The sequence below is a fragment of the Primulina tabacum genome, chromosome 2 (assembly GCF_025594145.1).
Source record: "Primulina tabacum isolate GXHZ01 chromosome 2, ASM2559414v2, whole genome shotgun sequence".
Classification (NCBI taxonomy): domain Eukaryota; kingdom Viridiplantae; phylum Streptophyta; class Magnoliopsida; order Lamiales; family Gesneriaceae; genus Primulina; species Primulina tabacum.
Genome location: NC_134551.1, coordinates 19,089,562 through 19,108,160, shown reverse-complemented (window position 1 = coordinate 19,108,160; position 18,599 = coordinate 19,089,562). Strand labels below are relative to the sequence as shown.

General features: G+C 48.4%; 2 protein-coding genes across 2 annotated transcripts; both read left to right on the top strand.

The window, feature by feature from the left end:
* The first annotated feature begins 3,018 nt into the window (after positions 1 to 3,018).
* Positions 3,019 to 7,816, top strand: LOC142537558 (uncharacterized). The gene is made up of 7 exons (XM_075643066.1): positions 3,019 to 3,420; positions 3,532 to 4,302; positions 4,402 to 4,638; positions 4,749 to 4,803; positions 4,850 to 6,720; positions 7,287 to 7,397; positions 7,508 to 7,816. Exons 1-7 carry the CDS (start codon positions 3,019 to 3,021, stop codon positions 7,814 to 7,816), a joined length of 3,756 nt encoding a protein of 1,251 aa, XP_075499181.1.
* An 8,111-nt stretch (positions 7,817 to 15,927) lies between these two features.
* LOC142537557 (uncharacterized) lies at positions 15,928 to 16,944 on the top strand. The gene is made up of 2 exons (XM_075643065.1): positions 15,928 to 16,442; positions 16,695 to 16,944. The coding sequence occupies exons 1-2, from the start codon at positions 15,928 to 15,930 to the stop codon at positions 16,942 to 16,944; spliced, it is 765 nt and encodes a 254-aa protein (XP_075499180.1).
* The last annotated feature ends 1,655 nt before the right edge of the window (positions 16,945 to 18,599 follow it).

The following is an 18,599-nucleotide window of genomic DNA, read 5'->3' as shown; positions in this document are numbered from 1 at the left end:
AGATTGGATTCTTCAGGGTGATGGCTCAGAGATGAGAGTTCTTCTTGGATACCGCACTCATCTCCCAGTTATCATTTGGTCTTCCTCGCCGTGTTGACTCTTAGCGTGCTCGTATTGATTAGTTTTTGGCGCACTTTTGGTCGTAGTCTAGGGTTTTTTTGCTTTTGTATTTAGGACCCTAGGCTACTTTGCATTTATGTTTCTACTGCTTTAGCCTTTTTGAGGAGGTCTTGGTATAGTCCCCCTCCTCTTTTAGGTTTTCTTTCTGCTGTTATTTTTTATTTTGTGGATATATACAGGTAGGGGTCTGCCTAACCCCCCCGCATCCGGCGGTGTTTTCCGGAAAAAAAAAAAAAAAAAAACCCTAAACCCTAAACCCTAACCCTAAACCCTAAACCCTAAACCCTAAACCTAACCCCAACCCTAACCCTAAACCCAAACCCTAAACCCTAAACCCTAAACCCAAACCCAAACCCCAACCCAAACCCTAACCCCTAACCCCTAACCCCTAAACCCTAAACCCCTAAACCCTAACCCTAAACCCTAAACCCTAAACCAAAAACCCATTTGCCCCCAAAAAAATTTTCTCGGAAAAAACACACAGTAAAAGGTGAGAAAAAACACACTAAACCCGTCACTATTCACGCCCTACCCACCCGCCATGCCACCGCCGCCGGATCCCGGCCGGCCAACCACCCCATCTGAACCGCCACCTCACGAAGACCCACCCTACAAAATTTCAGATCAAATGGAGTCCGATTACCCACTCATTTCTCCGGTCAAAATCGCGGCGGTTTCTTCCCCTTCGTCGGCGCCGGCAACCGTCGCTCCTCCTGGTACTGGCCATACATCATTCTCTTCGCCTCACCCTCCCCTTTCATTTCCGGCACCTGCGCGACCGTCTAGTTACCCCGTTCCGGCGTCATCTCCGTTCAAAGCTCCGCAGTCACTGTTCACTGCGCAGCCGTCGCTTGTTTCGTCGATTCCGGCCAACTCCGACATCCAATGTTCCATCCCGACCCCGATCTGTGACCCTCTGGTCCAGACGATTCCAATGGTTCATGAATCACTCCAATCGGAGTTCAAATCAGCCGTGAATTTCAGATCTAAGAACTCGCCGTTGGACGCCTCACTGCCGTCTTTCTCACCGCCGATTTCAGGCACTATTCCGGCTTCTTTCTTCAATTCCTCTTTAGGGGTTGATCGTCCAGGTATGGGTCGCATTTTGCCATCTTCAATTTCTGGTTTCCGGCCATCGGTCGGAAACGCCCAATTTCTAGGGCAAAATCGAGTTTCTTCACATACTTTGGTTAAATCGGACCCTCCAATGCCCGAGTCTGCACGAATTGGTCCCGGTTCTGGACTCCCCTCACCGTCGCCGGTCCATGGTGGTGCTCCGTTAGGTGACTCACGAGTCAACTCGGTCGAGTCGAATCACCGTGTAGGACGAGTTGACTCGGCAGTCAACCCTTGTGCTGAAACGGTCAAACCAGGTACGCGTGTTCCTATTCCGCTTACTGTGTCATTTCGTGATATCCTGACTCCACCATCCCCTCGGACGGCCAAAAAAAGCTTTGATGAGTTGCACAACTCTATGAATGACATGCCTGTGCCGACTCTTCGAAATGGAAAACCGGGTATTCTCTTCCCGGATGAGGTTATTTCTACCCTCGCAGAACCTTTCAAATTTGCTTTGGTTGGAAAAATTTCAGGGAATCGATCTCTAGTTCCAAATTCTGGTATTTCTGCGGCTTTTGCTAAATTGGGACTAGTTAGATCTTTTGACTTAAAGTTCATGCCTCGGGGTTTTCTTGTTCTCACACTTGCTTGTGAAGAAGACTATGCGTTCTTTTGGACTAAGGGGGTTATGCAGGTTGGACCTCTGTCGGTCCGCTTCTCTAAGTGGACGCCAGAGTTTAATCTTCAGGAGGAGTCACCCATTGCCCCTGTTTGGATCCGCTTCCAAGGTCTTCCCCTTCATTTGTTTTCTAAGCAAAGTCTCTTTGCTTTGGCCAAAATTGTGGGGAAACCGGTGAAGATGGATGATCATACTGCAGATTCTTCTCGAGGCGCTTTTGCTCGTGTCTGTGTTGAAATTAATGTGCTCGAACCACCAGTCAAAGAGATTTGGGTGGGTTGGGGTGATCATGCTCAAGAAATTGAAGTCATTTATGAGCGAATCCCCGGGTACTGCTTGGATTGCAAAATGCTGGGTCATTCGACCAGTGTTTGTTATTCCCATGGAAAAAATCCCAAACCTGTTCGTCCTAAGCCTGCTGACCGTGCTTCTGGCCAGTCTCCCCCATCTACAGAGTCTGCCCCTCCAGGGGGTGTTAATTCTGGTTTTAATTTGGGGACCCAGCCTCAGCTTCAGAAAACTGGCACGGGTCCTAGACGTAGAGGGAGAAAGAGGCCAGTTCGGCAGGTTCTTCCAAGAAAGAATCCTCTTGAGTTGAATCCTTTTGAGGTGCTCTCGCATGGGCAGGATGCGGAGCCTGATCCTGTTGGATTAGATTGTGTTGATATGGACCCTCCATGTGGTCATCTGGAGGATGCCGGTGTTGGGTCTTCTGGAAAGGATCCTTTGGAGTCTTTTCTTGTTGAGGGTGTGATCCTCAGTGATGAGGTTATTGATGGAGGGTTACAGTTGGCTGATTGTGTGGATGGTATTGGGGTCCCGTCTACTAGTGAGTTGCCTGTGTTTGGTTCTCTGGGGCCTTGTACTTTGAATCACAGTAGTCATTCCATCCCCTCTGTTCCTTTGTCTCCTGATGATGCTTCCTCTACGGTAGAGGAATTGGTTGCTAGGTAGGGTCCTTCTGTCAGTGAGCTGGTCTTCCGGCTGGAATCTGCTGGAGATACTGATCAGGAATTCGATCGGCATTCTGAGTCGGGTGATGGCTGTAGGTCTGAAGGTCGTATTTTGGATGCTGATATGGGGGATATTAAGAAAAGGAAGGAGAATGCTTTTCATAGGTCGCGTAAAAAGCGACAGGGCGGTTCTGGTGCCCATTCTCCATGAATTTTCTCATATGGAATGTCAGGGGGCTCCGGAGCTCGGAGTCTCAACAAAGGCTACATGCCCACGTTAAAGATAAGAGAGTCAAGATCTTGGCTATTTTGGAACCCATGATTGATCTGGATGTTCGTTTTATGACTCGTCGTTTTGGTTTTTCTCGAGTTATATCGAACTCCTCGGGTCATATCTGGGTTTTCTTTGCTGAGGATGTCATGGTTGAGTGTCTTTTTGATCACACTCAATTCCTTCACTTCCGGGTTTCTGCTAATTTTTTGCCGACCACTGTCTTTTGTTCCTTTGTTTATGCTAAGTGTGACTACATTGAGCGCAGACAGCTTTGGAATTCTTTGCTTCAGGTTAAGCCTGCTCAGGGTCCTTGGCTTGTTGGTGGCGACTTTAATGTAGTCAGAAATTCGTCGGAGTGTTTGGGTTTTTCTGGTGGGCGGTTGCTTCCCATGGAAGAATTTAATCACTTTATTTTGGATTCTGGGTTAGTAGATGCTGGTTTTGAGGGGTCTTCGTTCACGTGGACGAACAAGACCATTTGGAAGCGTCTTGATCGGGTTTTTGTGTCTGTTGATTGGGGTGACCATTTTCATTCTATTCGTGTGGAGCACCTCATTCGTACGGTCTCTGACCATTGTCCTCTTTTTGTGTCAGTCCCGGTCTTTGCTAGTGGGCCGAGTTCTTTTCGCTTTCAGAGCATGTGGCTCAGGCACCATGGTTTTTTGCAGATGGTGAGGCTTAATTGGAATTTACCGTGTCATTTGAACGGTATGCACCGTCTTTTTGTGAAATTGAAGCGCCTCAAAAGCCATCTGAAGTGGTGGAATAAGAGTGTTTTTGGTGATCTTTTTGCCAAACTTGCTGAGGCGGAGCAGGATGTCCGGATTGCTGAGGCAGATTGCGAGGCTGCTCCTTCGGATTTGCATTGGACTATTTTGTCCAATTGCAATGCAGATCTTGCTAGGGTTACCGCCATGGAGGCGGATTTTTGGCGGCAAAAAGCCGCTTGTAGGTGGTTAGAGGATGGTGAGATGAACACCAAACTCTTCCACAATATGGTCAAGAAAAAAAGGGTGGCTAATAAAATCTTTCGTATTTGGGATAATGGCTCTTGCATTACTTCCCCTGAGCTTATTCAGCAGTCTGGGGCCGCCTTTTTTCAAAACCTGCTTACTGGGGATCCTTTTGTGCTTTCTTGCCCAGATTTTTCTGATTTCCCCTTGGTGATCTCGGATTTGGAGAACGCAAATATTGCTGCCCCTCCTTCTTTGGAGGAGGTGCGGGCGACTGTTTTCTCCATTCATCGTGATAGTGTGGCGGGGCCTGATGGATTCTCTTCGGCCTTCTTTCAGCATTGCTGGGAGATTGTCCATCAGGATGTTTTTGATGCGGTCCTGGATTTCTTTCGGGGTAGTTCCTTGCCACAGGGATTTACTGCCACCACGATCACATTGATTCCCAAAGTCATGGGTGCTCAGGCTTGGTCGGACTTTCGTCCTATCAGCTTGTGTAATGTGACTAATAAGATAATTTCCAAACTTTTATATTCTCGGCTAAAGGAGGTGGCGGAGAGGCTGGTTTCGTGGAATCAGAGTGGCTTTGTTCCAGGGCGGGTGATTTCGGATAATATCCTCCTTGCTCAAGAGCTCACTCATAGTCTTTCTCTCCCCACCCGTGGTGGCAATGTTATTTTGAAACTGGATATGGCTAAAGCTTATGATAGGGTCCAATGGTCTTTTCTGTTGGATGTCTTGAGGCATTATGGCTTTTCAGAGTAGGTAGTGTCGATGATATCTGCCTGCATTTCTCATTGCCAATTTTCAGTTAATATTAATGGTTCACTCACTGGATTCTTTGGATCCACTAGGGGTCTCCGGCAGGGCGACCCTTTGTCCCCACTTCTTTTCATTTTGGGGGCAGAGTACCTTTCGCGTGGTCTTGATCGTCTTTATCGTCAGTATCCTGCGATTAGGTACCGATCTGGTTGTGATCTCCTTCTTTCCCACCTGGCCTATGCTGATGATATCATTATTTTTGCCAATGGTGGGACTCGTGAGATGAACAGTCTCATGGATTTTTTGCATCACTATGAAAACTGCTCGGGGCAGTTGGTGAATGCAGTTAAGAGTGTCATTATTTTGCCTCCGAGGTGTTCTGGTCGTACCCGTTCCCGTCTCCTTCGTATCACTGGGTTTGGGGAGGGTTGTTTTCCTATCAAATACCTCGGAGTTCCTTTGTTTCGTGGGAATAGAGTTTGCTCTCTTTTTGATCCCCTTGTGCAGATGGTGAGTAAGAAGTTGGAGGGTTGGGAGCTTAAAACTCTTTCCCCGGGGAGCCGTATGACTCTCCTTAGGAGTGTCCTCCTTTCGGTTCCCATTTACATGTTCCAGGTAGTCCAGCCACCTCTGGCAGTTATGGAGAGGCTTGAGAATGTTTTCAATGGTTTCCTGTGGGGATCCAGATCCTTGGATAAGAAATGGCATTGGGCGAGGTGGTCTCGTGCATGTCTTCCTGTCTCTGAAGGGGGTCTTGGATTTCGCAGGCTCAAAGATATTGTGGATAGCTTCTCCATTAAATTATGGTTTCGTTTTCGTCAAGGTTCATCCCTATGGGCCAAATTCATGATGAGAAAATACTGCCAGTTGGTGCATCCAGCTTATGTTTCATCTGCTGGATTCATTTCTCCCACTTGGCGTCGTTTGCTTAAGATTAGGGCTCGTGCTGAATCTGGCATTCGATGGAGAATTGGGGTGGGAGATGTTGCTTTTTGGGGTGACATCTGGTGTGGGGATGTTCCCTTGTCTAGTCAGGTCCTGCTTAGGGGGGATCGGGGTGTCCGTGTTTCTCACTTTCTTTCAGATGGGGCTTGGGATTTTGACCTCCTCTGCTCAGTTGTCCCACCCTCTGTTGCTGAGACTATTACTCTGATCCCTATTGCATCGGGGGAGCACGATTCGGCTATTTGGGTGCATAGTTCTGACGGTGTTTTTTCGCTGAAATCCGCATGGGAGCTTGTCCGCTTGAGAGACCAAGTTTCTGATATCTTCACTCCTTGCTGGGGCAGTTGGCTGAGGCCTACTATGTCTTTCTTCCTCTGGAGGTTTTGGCATCAATGGCTTCCAGTTGACGATGTGCTCCAGCGTCGTGGTTTCGAGCTGGCGTCTAAATGTCAGTGTTGTGAGATGCCTGAGACATTCACGCACATTTTCATTGATAGCCCTCTTGCCAGGTCTGTATGGCATTACTTTGGGGCTGTTTTTCATGTCCGTATTCCCCTTACCAGTGATTTCAGACTCTTCCTCAGTGCTTGGAAGAGGCATCCGGGATGGACTCCTAGGGGCCACGTGAAGGAGTTTTTGCCTTTCATTGTTTTATGGTTTCTCTGGACGGCTCGTAACGATGCGAAACACCGTCATTTGCACATTTCCGCGGAGACTGTTAAATCTCAGATTTTGTCTTATTTGCGCCTCGCTCACGCTGCGTCTACTGTTAAGCCCATGCACTGGCGGGGTGTTTTGCAGGCTGCGAGGGCTATGGGGATTTTTGTTCAGTTGCGTAGGGCTCGTAAACTGACGATTGTTCGTTGGTTGCGGCCGCCGTTCGGGTGTTTTAAATTGAATGTAGATGGGAGTTCGAGAGGTAGTCCTGGGGCCTCTACTGTTGGTGGTGTTGTTCGTGACTCTTCTGGGCATGTGGTGGTTTCTTTCAGTGAGTTCATTGGAGTTGGGACCAATGTCCGGGCAGAATTATGGGCTATTTGGAGGGGTCTTCTCATTTCTTCTGATCTTCATCTCTTCCCTCTTTGGATTGAGACTGACTCTTGGATTTCCATTCTTTTACTTCCTTCTCGTCGGTGCTGCTGGGATCTTGAACATTTTGTTACACGGATTCTTTTGTTGATGAGGGGGCGATATGTTCATTTATCGCATATTTACCGGGAAGGGAATTCTGTGGCGGATGCCTTGGCGGCGAGGGCTCATACTTTTAGGCAGTATACCTTAGAGTTAGGTCCTTCCCTACCTCCAGACATCTCCACCCTTGCTAGATCTGATCATTCTGGGCTTCCATACCTCAGAAACAGATCCTCTTAGCCATTTGCAGCCCCTTCTTCTTTTTTGGATCTCTTTCTTTATGGTCTCTGGCTCTATATCTATTTATATCTATATACATATATATATATATATATATATATATTTTATTGCAGGTTAGTGTACTTGGAGGTTGTTTTTCACTTCCGTATGGTCTGTGCAAGTGGGTCCAGACACTTGCACATGATGTGTGTATTCTTGTTTGTTCTGAGTGGGTTTCTGCCCTATTTCTGTTGGTGCTTTCCTTTGGCACATTCATGGTTCCTGGAGGGCGTTTACTGCTGGTTCTCCTTGGCCGCCGTATCAGTTATTGTAGAGGTGTTTGCTGGATGTCATGGTGGATTCATGGGGTGCTTTCTAAAGGATCCTCTGCTTTTTATGACATGTTCGTCAGACTCCTACTTCATGGGATCGAGATCTCTGCTCTTTTGATTCAGATGCTAGATATCTTTGTTCTGGCGGGATTGCGATCTATATATTACTCTGTGATCGCCATTGTATAGTGGCTTCCTGGCCAGATTTTCTTTTGACTAGTGGGTTTGGTACAGTTGACAGCTACCAGATTATATTTATATTGACAGATTGGACTCTCCAGGATGATAGCTCCGGGATGAGAGCTTTTGCATGGACTCTGCGATCATCTCGCCGTTATCATTTTGTCTTCCTCAGCATGTGGTTCATAGCGCTTCTCGTTTTTGATTAGTTGTTGCCGCTTATTTGGTAGTCTTCTAGGGTTCGTTTTGCTTTTGTAATTCCTTCCCTAGGTTGCTTTGTATTTATGTTTCTACTGCTTTAGCCTTTTTGAGGAGGTTATGGTTTTATCCACCTCATCTTTTAGGTTTTTTTTCTGTATTCTGTATTTTGTTACTGTTTATTTTGTGGGTATATACAGGTAAGGGTCTGCCTAACCCCCCCGCATCCGGCGGTGTTTTCCGGAAAAAAAAAAAAACCCTAAACCCTAAACCCTAAACCCTAAACCCAAACCATTCGCCCCCAAAACATTTTCTCTCAAAGTGAATAGTGAAATAAAAAGCCAAAAAATCTCCAAATTTCCGCCTCACATGCCGGAGCCGGTTCTCGGCCGGTTCACCGGACCATCTGAACCGCCACGACGAGGCGATGCTGCTGTCAAACTTTCAAAGCAAACGGAGTCCGATTGCCCGACCAAAAGCTCATCCGAAAATCTGCAAATTCCGGCCAAAATCTCATCTCCGGCGATTTCAACTCAGTTTTTTACAAATGAGGTACCGTTGGATTTGTCTCGTCAAGGCGAGGCTACTGTGAAAATTTCAAGTCATTCAGAGTTGATTTGCCCGCCCGATTTCACCACGAAAGTTCCGCCTGCACTGTTCACGCAGGAGCCGTCCGCGTTTTGCTCGATTCTGGTTAGTTCCGGCGTTCTTTCTCCGATCCAAGCCCCGATCTGGAATGCCCGTCCTCAGACGAATAAGTTTGTCCATGGCCCGTTGCCCGAATCGTTCACATTCATCGGGAATTTTAGATCTAGTCCGGCACCGCCTGTAACCCTCGTCGCGCATGCTTCTTCTGTCAATTACGCCGGCGTCCGAGCTCCTTTGGGAAATTCCTCTTCCGGTTATGTTCGTCCGGTCTTGGGTAATATTTCCCCACCGTCAATTGCAGGTTCACAGCCGTCGGTCGGAAACGCCCAATTTGCCGAGTTGCGGCCGAGTCAACCAAAGATTTCCGTCAAATTATCTCCTGTTTTGGCCGATTCTTCAAGTTCTCTCACCGGTTCTATGCTCCTCCCATCATCGCCGGCCGACGGTGGTCCTCCGGTGGTACCGTTCCGGGTTGACTCGGTCGAGTCACCCATTCAACCCATGCGGGTTGACTCGGCAGTAAGTCAATTGCCTTCTCCTAATCCCGTTGCTCCGGCAGTTGTTTCTCCTCGCTCTGTCCCTCCTGCGGTGTCTTTCGGGGATGTTTTGCGTCGTTCCTCTCCACCGTCGCAGGCTCAGAGTTTTGCTGATGTTGCTGCATCGATGGATGAGGTGCCCGCTCCGATTGTTCGAGATGGGATTCCCGGAATTTTGTTCCCGGATCAGGTTATTTCGTCCCTCTCTGCTTCTTTTAAGTTTGCTCCGGTAGGGCGTATCACTGGGAATCGGGGTTTGACTCCCAATTCTGATATATTATCTGCTTTCTCTTGTATTGGTTTGTTGGGTTCTCATACTGTTCGTTTTCTTCCTCGTGGGTATATGGTTCTCACCCTTTCCACTGAGGAGGATTATTTGAGGTTTTGGACTCAGCCTCTTGTTTCGATTCGGTCTGTAGTGATTCGTTTCTCGAAATGGACTCCCGAATTCAAGTTTGAGGCGGATTCTCCTATTGCTCCTGTTTGGGTCAGATTTATTGATTTGCCATTGCATCTTTATGCTAAACAGAGCTTGTTTCCTATTGCTAAGATTTTAGGTAATCCAGTTAAGATTGATGAGATTACCGCTGATGGGACTAGAGGATCTTTTGCTAGAGTTTGTGTTGAGATTGATGTTCTTCAGGCTCGTCCGGAGCGTATCTGGGTGGGTTGGGGTGATCATAGTCAGGTTGTGGAGGTGGTCTATGAGCAAGTTCCCCATTATTGTTCACATTGCCAGTTGTTGGGCCATTCACTTGATTTTTGCTCTCGTAATGGAAAGTCTTCTCGCCCGCGCCGGACCCGACCTCATGGTAAGGGTGTTGCATCGGATTCCCCGCTTCCGGCTCCTTCCGAGCAGCTTTAGGGTGTTGCGTCTGATCCGCCACAGTCCGGTGATACTGATTTTATAGGACATGTTTCCAAGCGTCCCCGACGCCGACCTGTTGTGAGGAAAGATCCGGCTCGGCCCATTTCGACGAAGAATTACTATGAGATACTGCAAGATTTACCCACTGCTTCAGGTCCTGGTGAGACTTCGGGTACCGTTAAACCCCGTCCCCAGAGGTTTAAGTCCCTTCTTAGTAAGCTTGCGGCAGAGCAGAATGCTGCGGTGAGTAGTCCGTCTCACGATGATTTGGATCCGATTATCTCGTCTCAGGCCACGGATATGGTTGAGGTGGCATCTACTTCTGGAGCAGTTGTTACTGCACCTGTGGTTGTTACTGTTCCGGTTGTTGAGATTGCCCCTGCTGTTCCGGATCCTGTGGGTGATACTCCTGTTTCTACTGCTCTGCCAGAGTTTGAGATGGGTTCAGTGAGTGAAGGATGTTTATCTCTACCACTTCCGGGCCGTACGCGATCTTAGCAGCGGCGTTATTATAGGCAGAAGGCGGCTCAGGCGAGTTTGCCCTATGGGCGACCTCTTGATCCAGGCTGATTTCGTTTTCCGCATTTTTGGCGGTATGTGGTGGGCGTTCACTGCAGAGTTCTCCTTGCTCACCATTTTGTTCTATTTTGTGTGATGTATTCCGGGGCACTCGCTAGTTTGTTTGTATTTTGTTGTGCTTTATTTCAGGTTGCCCTGTTGTAGTATGTCTTTATTTCTGTTCTTATGTTATGATTGTGATATAGCCTTTCCGGAGGTCTTGGTCTAGTCCCCCTCCGTTAGGTTTTATTTGTTAATAAATAAACTTTTTAGTTTAAAAAAAAAAAAAAAACCCTAAACCCTAAACCCTAAACCATTCGCCCCCAAAACATTTTCTCTCAAAGTGAATAGTGAAATAAAAAGCCAAAAAATCTCCAAATTTCCGCCTCACATGCCGGAGCCGGTTCCCGGCCGGTTCACCGGACCATCTGAACCGCCACGACGAGGCGATGCTGCTGTCAAACTTTCAAAGCAAACGGAGTCCGATTGCCCAACCAAAAGCTCATCCGAAAATCTGCAAATTCCGGCCAAAATCTCATCTCCGGCAATTTCAACTCAGTTTTTTACAAATGAGGTACCGTTGGCTTTGTCTCGTCAAGGCGAGGCTACTGTGAAAATTTCAAGTCATTCAGAGTTGATTTGCCCGCCCGATTTCACCACGAAAGTTCCGCCTGCACTGTTCACGCAGGAGCCGTCCGCGTTTTGCTCGATTCCGGTTAGTTCCGGCGTTCTTTCTCCGATCCAAGCCCCGATCTGGAATGCCCGTCCTCAGACGAATAAGTTTGTCCATGGCCCGTTGCCCGAATCGTTCACATTCACCGGGAATTTTAGATCTAGTCCGGCACCGCCTGTAACCCTCGTCGCGCATGCTTCTTCTGTCAATTACGCCGGCGTCCGAGCTCCTTTGGGAAATTCCTCTTCCGGTTATGTTCGTCCGGTCTTGGGTAATATTTCCCCACCGTCAATTGCAGGTTCACAGCCATCGGTCGGAAACGCCCAATTTGCCGAGTTGCGGCCGAGTCAACCAACGATTTCCGTCAAATTATCTCCTGTTTTGGCCGATTCTTCAAGTTCTCTCACCGGTTCTATGCTCTTCCCATCATCGCCGGCCGACGGTGGTCCTCCGGTGGTACCATTTCGGGTTGACTCGGTCGAGTCACCCATTCAACCCATGCGGGTTGACTCGGCAGTAAGTCAATTGCCTTCTCCTAATCCCGTTGCTCCGGCAGTTGTTTCTCCTCGCTCTGTCCCTCATGCGGTGTCTTTCGGGGATGTTTTGCGTCGTTCCTCTCCACCGTCGCAGGCTCAGAGTTTTGCTGATGTTGCTGCATCGATGGATGAGGTGCCCGCTCCGATTGTTCGAGATGGGATTCCCGGAATTTTGTTCCCGGATCAGGTTATTTCGTCCCTCTCTGCTTCTTTTAAGTTTGCTCTGGTAGGGCGTATCACTGGGAACCGGGGTTTGACTCCCAATTCTGATATATTATCTGCTTTCTCTTGTATTGGTTTGTTGGGTTCTCATACTGTTCGTTTTCTTCCTCGTGGGTATATGGTTCTCCCCCTTTCCTGTGAGGAGGATTATTTGAGGTTTTGGACTCAGCCTCTTGTTTCGATTCGGTATGTAGTGATTCGTTTCTCGAAATGGACTCCCGAATTCAAGTTTGAGGCGGATTCTCCTATTGCTCCTGTTTGGGTCAGATTTATTGATTTGCCATTGCATCTTTATGCTAAACAGAGCTTGTTTCCTATTGCTAAGATTTTAGGTAATCCAGTTAAGATTGATGAGATTACCGCTGATGGGACTAGAGGATCTTTTGCTAGAGTTTGTGTTGAGATTGATGTTCTTCAGGCTCGTCCGGAGCGTATCTGGGTGGGTTGGGGTGATCATAGTCAGGTTGTGGAGGTGGTCTATGAGCAAGTTCCCCATTATTGTTCACATTGCCAGTTGTTGGGCCATTCACTTGATTTTTGCTCTCGTAATGGAAAGTCTTCTCGCCCGCGCCGGACCCGACCTCATGGTAAGGGTGTTGCATCGGATTCCCCGCTTCCGGCTCCTTCCGAGCAGCCTCAGGGTGTTGCGTCTGATCCGCCACAGTCCGGTGATACTGATTTTATAGGACATGTTTCCAAGCGTCCCCGACGCCGACCTGTTGTGAGGAAAGATCCGGCTCGGCCCATTTCGACGAAGAATTACTATGAGATACTGCAAGATTTACCCACTGCTTTAGGTCCTGGTGAGACTTCGGGTACCGTTAAACCCCGTCCCCAGAGGTTTAAGTCCCTTCTTAGTAAGCTTGCGGCAGAGCAGAATGCTGCGGTGAGTAGTCCGTCTCACGATGATTTGGATCCAATTATCTCGTCTCAGGCCACGGATATGGTTGAGGTGGCATCTACTTCTGGAGCAGTTGTTACTGCACCTGTGGTTGTTACTGTTCCGGTTGTTGAGATTGCCCCCGCTGTTCCGGATCCTGTGGGTGATACTCCTGTTTCTACTGCTCTGCCAGAGTTTGAGATGGGTTCAGTGAGTGAATGATGTTTATCTCTACCACTTCCGGGCCGTACGCGATCTCAGCAGCGGCGTTATTATAGGCAGAAGGCGGCTCAGGCGAGTTTGCCCTATGGGCGACCTCTTGATCCAGGCTGATTTCGTTTTCCGCATTTTTGGCGGTATGTGGTGGGCGTTCACTGCAGAGTTCTCCTTGCTCACCATTTTGTTCTATTTTGTGTGATGTATTCCGGGGCACTCGCTGGTTTGTTTGTATTTTGTTGTGCTTTATTTCAGGTTGCCCTGTTGTAGTATGTCTTTATTTATGTTTTTATGTTATGATTGTGATATAGCCTTTCCGGAGGTCTTGGTCTAGTCCCCCTCCGTTAAGTTTTATTTGTTAATAAATAAACTTTTTAGTTTAAAAAAAAAAAAAAACCCTAAACCCTAAATCCTAAACCCTAAAAAAAAAAAAAAAACCCTAGACCCTAGACCCCAAACCATTTCAAAAAAAAATTCCAAAATTACCCCAATTTGGCACTATTCACGTCATTACCGCCGCCATGTCACCGCCGCCGGATCCCGGCCGGCGACCACCCCCATTAGAACCGCCTCCCCTCGCCGATCAACATACCAAAATCTCAGACCGATTGGATTCCGGCAACGTCCCCGATTTTCAGATCGAAATTTCGCCTGTTTTTACTTCTTCTTCGTCGCCGGCGGCCGCTGCTCTTCCCGGCACCGGAGGTACTTCTCCTGTATCGGTTTTTAGTCAGCTTTCCAGTGATACCCATGCGCGACCGGATTATTCACCTCAGCCGCCGTGTTCTTCGTTTTTGTCCTCGGCGGCACTGTTCACGTCTGCGCCGTCTGGTTTTCTCCAAATTCCGGCCATCTCCGGCAACCTCGTTGCTAATGAAACCCTGATCTTGAATCCCCTCACCCAGACGATCAGTTTGCCTCTGGTATCAGCCCCAACGCCGTTCGTATGCGACGGCAATTTCAGATCTACGATTTTCAGTCACTGTTCACCGATCGCGACGGCTTCCTTGCTCAATTCCTCCGGCTTCGCACCTCCATTTCTCAATTCCTCCATGGCGTTTACTCCCCCTGTCATGGGCAACATCCCGGTATCTTCAATTTCTGGTTTCTGTCCGGCAATCGGAAATGCCCAATTTCCGATTTCTTCACCGTTTCCGACTACTGTGTTTACCGAGTTCACCCCTCCGCCGCCCGATTCTGCTGGTTCCGACACCGGTTTCATGTTCGCTGCTACGTCGCCGGTCCTCGGTGGTGGTCCGGTGGGTAAGGGCCGAGTCAACTCGGTTGAGTCTCTTAGTCAAGTGTAGTGGGTCAACTCGGCAGTCACATCTGGTGCTTCTGCGGTCAATGTAAGTTCGAAAGTTGTTTCTCCTCATGTGTCTTTTAAGGACGTTTTGGCTCCCCCGTCTCCTCGTACGGTGAAGAATAGCTTTGATGATGTTCTCAACTCGATGGAGGAGATTCTCGAGCCTTCTTTTTTGGATGGGAAACCGGGTATTTTATTCCCGGATAAGGTTATTTCATCCCTTATTGAGCCATTTAAATTTGCATTGGTGGGTAAAATTTCTGGGAATCGGTTCTGTGGTGCCCAATTCGATGATTTCTGTTGCCTTTGGCAAAGTGGGTTTGGTCAGACCGTTCAATTTGAAATTTTTACCCCGGGGTTTCATGGTCATTACTCTTTCTTGTGAAGAGGATTACGCACGGCTTTGGGCGCGTGGTAATATGATGGTTGGCTCACTTGGTATCCGTTTTTCTAAATGGACACCAGAATTCAAGTTTCAGGCGGAGTCGCCAGTTGCGCCAGTTTGGGCTCGACTTCCGGAATTACCTTTGCATTTATATGAGAAAAAAAGCCTTTGTGCTATTGCCAAGCTCTTGGGAAAGCCTATCAAAGTTGATGACCACACTGCTGAGGTGTCTCGTGGGGCCTATGCTCGCGTGTGTGTGGAAATTAATGTGTTGGAGCCTCCCGTTAAGCACATTTGGGTGGGCTGGGGTGATCACACTCAAGAGATTGAGGTTGTGTATGAGAGGATCCCGGCTTATTGCACTGATTGCAAAATGCTGGGACATGCGACGAGTGTTTGTTACTCTCATGGCAAGAATCCCCGGCCGATCCGGGCGAAGTCATTTGGTCCAGTCCCTCCATCTCAGACGGCTGCTTCGGGTCCGTCATCCCAGGAGGGTGTCATTTCTGGTGAGGTCCAGGGTCATCAGGACCCTAATGCTGAGACTTTTGTTGGCCCTAAGCGTCGTAGAAGGAGACGGCCTGCGCGTCGAGTTCCACCTGCTGCTGTTCCTCCTTCAGGGCAGGCTCCTTCACAGTCGAAGAGTACTTCGAATGCTTTTGATGTCCTTTCTCCTTGGCAGAAGGAGGCGCAGCTCTTTGATTCTAGTGCGTTAGTTGGTTCCACTTCTGAGTCTGGGCCCCGCTTTGGGGATGTGGGTGTTGATTTCACCGGGGGTCCTCCTTTGGAGCATGCTCCATCCGAGGGTATGGATACTGTTGGTTTGAGTTCACCCACCGTTGTTGTTTCCCCGTTGGCATTAGGTAGGTGTGTCAGCCCAGTCTGGGGCTAAAGATTTGGAGGAGGAGGATGTTATTCCTTTTGTTGATTGTGTGGAAGTTTTGGGGTCTCCGCATGCTGGTATTGACACGGTGTTTTCTGAACCCGTGATTTGTTTGGAGAATCATAGTTGTCACTCGATCCCTTCTGGCCCTTCGTCCCCTGCTGATGCGTCTTCTTTGTTTACTCAGCTGGTTGATAGACAGGGTTCTCCTATTTCTGAGAGGGTTGTCCGTGAGAGGTTTGTTGAGGATCTTGACCAGGTTTTTGATAGACTTTCTGAACCGGGTGATGGCCGTGCGTCTGAGGACGGCGTCCTGGACTCAGATATGCCAGATGTTAAGAAAAAGAGGGGGAGGGATGATCCCCCTGGGTCGCTCAGGAAGCGATCGGGCATTTCTGCTGCCCGTTCATCATGAATTTCCTAATCTGGAATATCCGGGGACTCCGGGGTTCGGAGTCCCAACAGAGGCTTCATGCTTTTGTTAAGGAGAAACAGATTAAGATTTTGACTGTTTTGGAGCCGATGATTGATTTAGATCAGAGATTCATGACTCGTCGTCTTGGTTTTTCTCGAGTCATTTCGAATCTCTCTGGTCACATTTGGGTGTTTTTTGCTGCTGATGTGCAGGCTGAGTGTGTCCTTGATCATGCTCAGTTCCTTCACATTAAGGTTTCTGCCCCTTTTTTACCCACATCTATTTTTTGTTCTTTTGTTTATGCCAGATGTGATTATATTGAGCGTCGGGACCTCTGGTCTTCCCTGCTTCACGTCAAGTCTGTTCTGGGTCCTTGGCTGGTTGGTGGGGATTTCAATGTTGTTCGTGATGCGTCTGAGTGTTTGGGCACCCGTGGTGGTAGGTTGCTACCCATGGAGAAGTTCAACACTTTCATTATGGATTCTGGTTTGATTGATGCTGGTTTTGAGGGGTCTTCGTTCACTTGGACGAATAAGACCGTTTGGAAGCGGTTGGACAGGGTTATGGTTTCTGATGATTGGGGTGATCATTTCAGCTCCATTCGAGTTGAACATCTCCCCCGTACTGTTTCTGACCACTGTCCGCTTTTGGTTACCGCTCCGGTTTTTGCCCGTGGGCCGAGCTCGTTTCGCTTCCAGCGTATGTGGCTTCGGCATCATGGTTTTTTGCAGACTGTCAGGCTTAATTGGAATTTGCCTTGCAGTCTGATTGTTATGTCGCGTCTTTTTGTTAAGTTGAAGTGTCTTAAGAATCACCTCAAGTGGTGGAATCGGGATGTTTTTGGTAACATCTTTGATAAAATCACCGAGGCTGAGAGTGCAGTTCGTTCCGCTGAGCTTGCTTGTGAGGCCGATCCTTCTGATTCGAATTGGACTGCCCTGTCCGATCGTAATGCGGATCTGGCCCGTGTCACCGCCATGGAGGCGGATTTTTGGAAACAAAAAGCTGCATGAAACTGGCTAGAGGATGGTGAGCGGAACACCAAACTCTTTCATAACATGGTTAAGAAGAAGCGTGTGGCTAATAAGATTTTCCGCATATGGGATGATGGGGTTTGCCTGACGTCTCCTGAGATGATTCAGCAGTCGGGTGCCTCATTTTTTCAGAACTTACTCACTGGGGATCCCTTTGTGCTTGATTGTCCTGATTTTTCGGGGTTTCCTTCGGTGATTTCTGATTAGGAGAATTATGGGATTACTGCTACCCCCTCACTTGAGGAGGTGCGTGCGACTGTTTTCTCCATTTCTCCTGACAGTGTGGCAGGCCCTGATGGCTTCTCTTCGGCGTTTTTCCAGCATTGCTGGGAGATCGTTCATCAGGATGTGTTGGATGCGGTTTTGGATTTTTTCTGAGGCTCTCCCCTGCCCCAGAGCTTTACTGCCACCACGATTACTTTGATCCCAAAAGTCGAGGGTGCTCGGGCTTGGTCGGATTTCCGTCCGATCAGCCTGTGTAATGTCACGAACAAAATAATTTCTAAATTGTTGTACTCTCGTTTGCGGGCTGTGGCGGAGAGACTTATTTCTTTGAATCAGAGTGGTTTTGTTCCGGGACGGATGATTTCTGATAACATCCTCCTTGCTCAGGAGCTCACTCATAGTCTCACTCTTCCCACTCGTGGTGGTAATGTCATTTTGAAGTTGGATATGGCTAAGGCCTATGATCGGGTCCAATGGCCTTTCTTTTTTGCTGTTTTGCGCCATTTTGGTTTCTCTGAGCAGGTTGTGGCGTTGGTCTCGGCCTGTATTTCTCATGTCATTTCTCTGTTAATATCAATGGTTCTCTTTCGGGGCTTCTTCGGTTCTACCAGGGGCCTCAGGCAGGGAGACCCATTGTCCCCCCTTCTCTTCATCTTAGGGGCGGAGTATCTTTCGCGTGGCCTTGACAGACTCTACTTGCGTCATCCTGCTATTAGGTACCGTTCGAATTGTGATCTTTTGATTTCCCACCTGGCCTATGCTGATGATATCATTATTTTTGCCAATGGTGGGTCTCGTGGGATGCAGCGTCTTTTAGATTTTCTGCATCACTATGAGAACTGTTCGGGACAGCTGGTGAATGCTGTCAAGAGTTCCCTGATTCTTCCTCCGCGATGCTCTGAGCGCCTTCGCTCTAGACTTTTGCGTATCACTCGCTATGCGGAGGGGCATCTGCCGATCAAGTACCTAGGAGTTCCCTTATTTCGGGGAAATAGGACGTGTTCTCTTTTTGAGCCCCTCTTACAGTCTGTTAGGAGGCGGCAGGAGGGTTGGGAGATTCGTACTCTTTCTCCGGGGAGCCGCATGACCCTCATTCGTAGCGCGCTCCTCTCGATGCCCATATATTTGTTTCAGGTTTTTCAGCCTCCTTTGGCTGTCATGGAGAAACTTGAGAAAGCATTTAATGCCTTTCTTTGGGGGTCCAGGCCCTTGGACAAGAAATGGCATTGGGCTCGTTGGTCTCGGGCTTGCCTCCCCGTGGAAGAGGGGGGTCTTGGCTTCCGCAGATTGAAAGATCTCGTGGATAGCTTCTCCATAAAACTGTGGTTTCGGTTCAGGCAGGGATCTTCCCTCTGGGCCAAATTTTTGATGAGGAAATATTGTCTCTTGGCGCACCCAGCTTGTGTCTC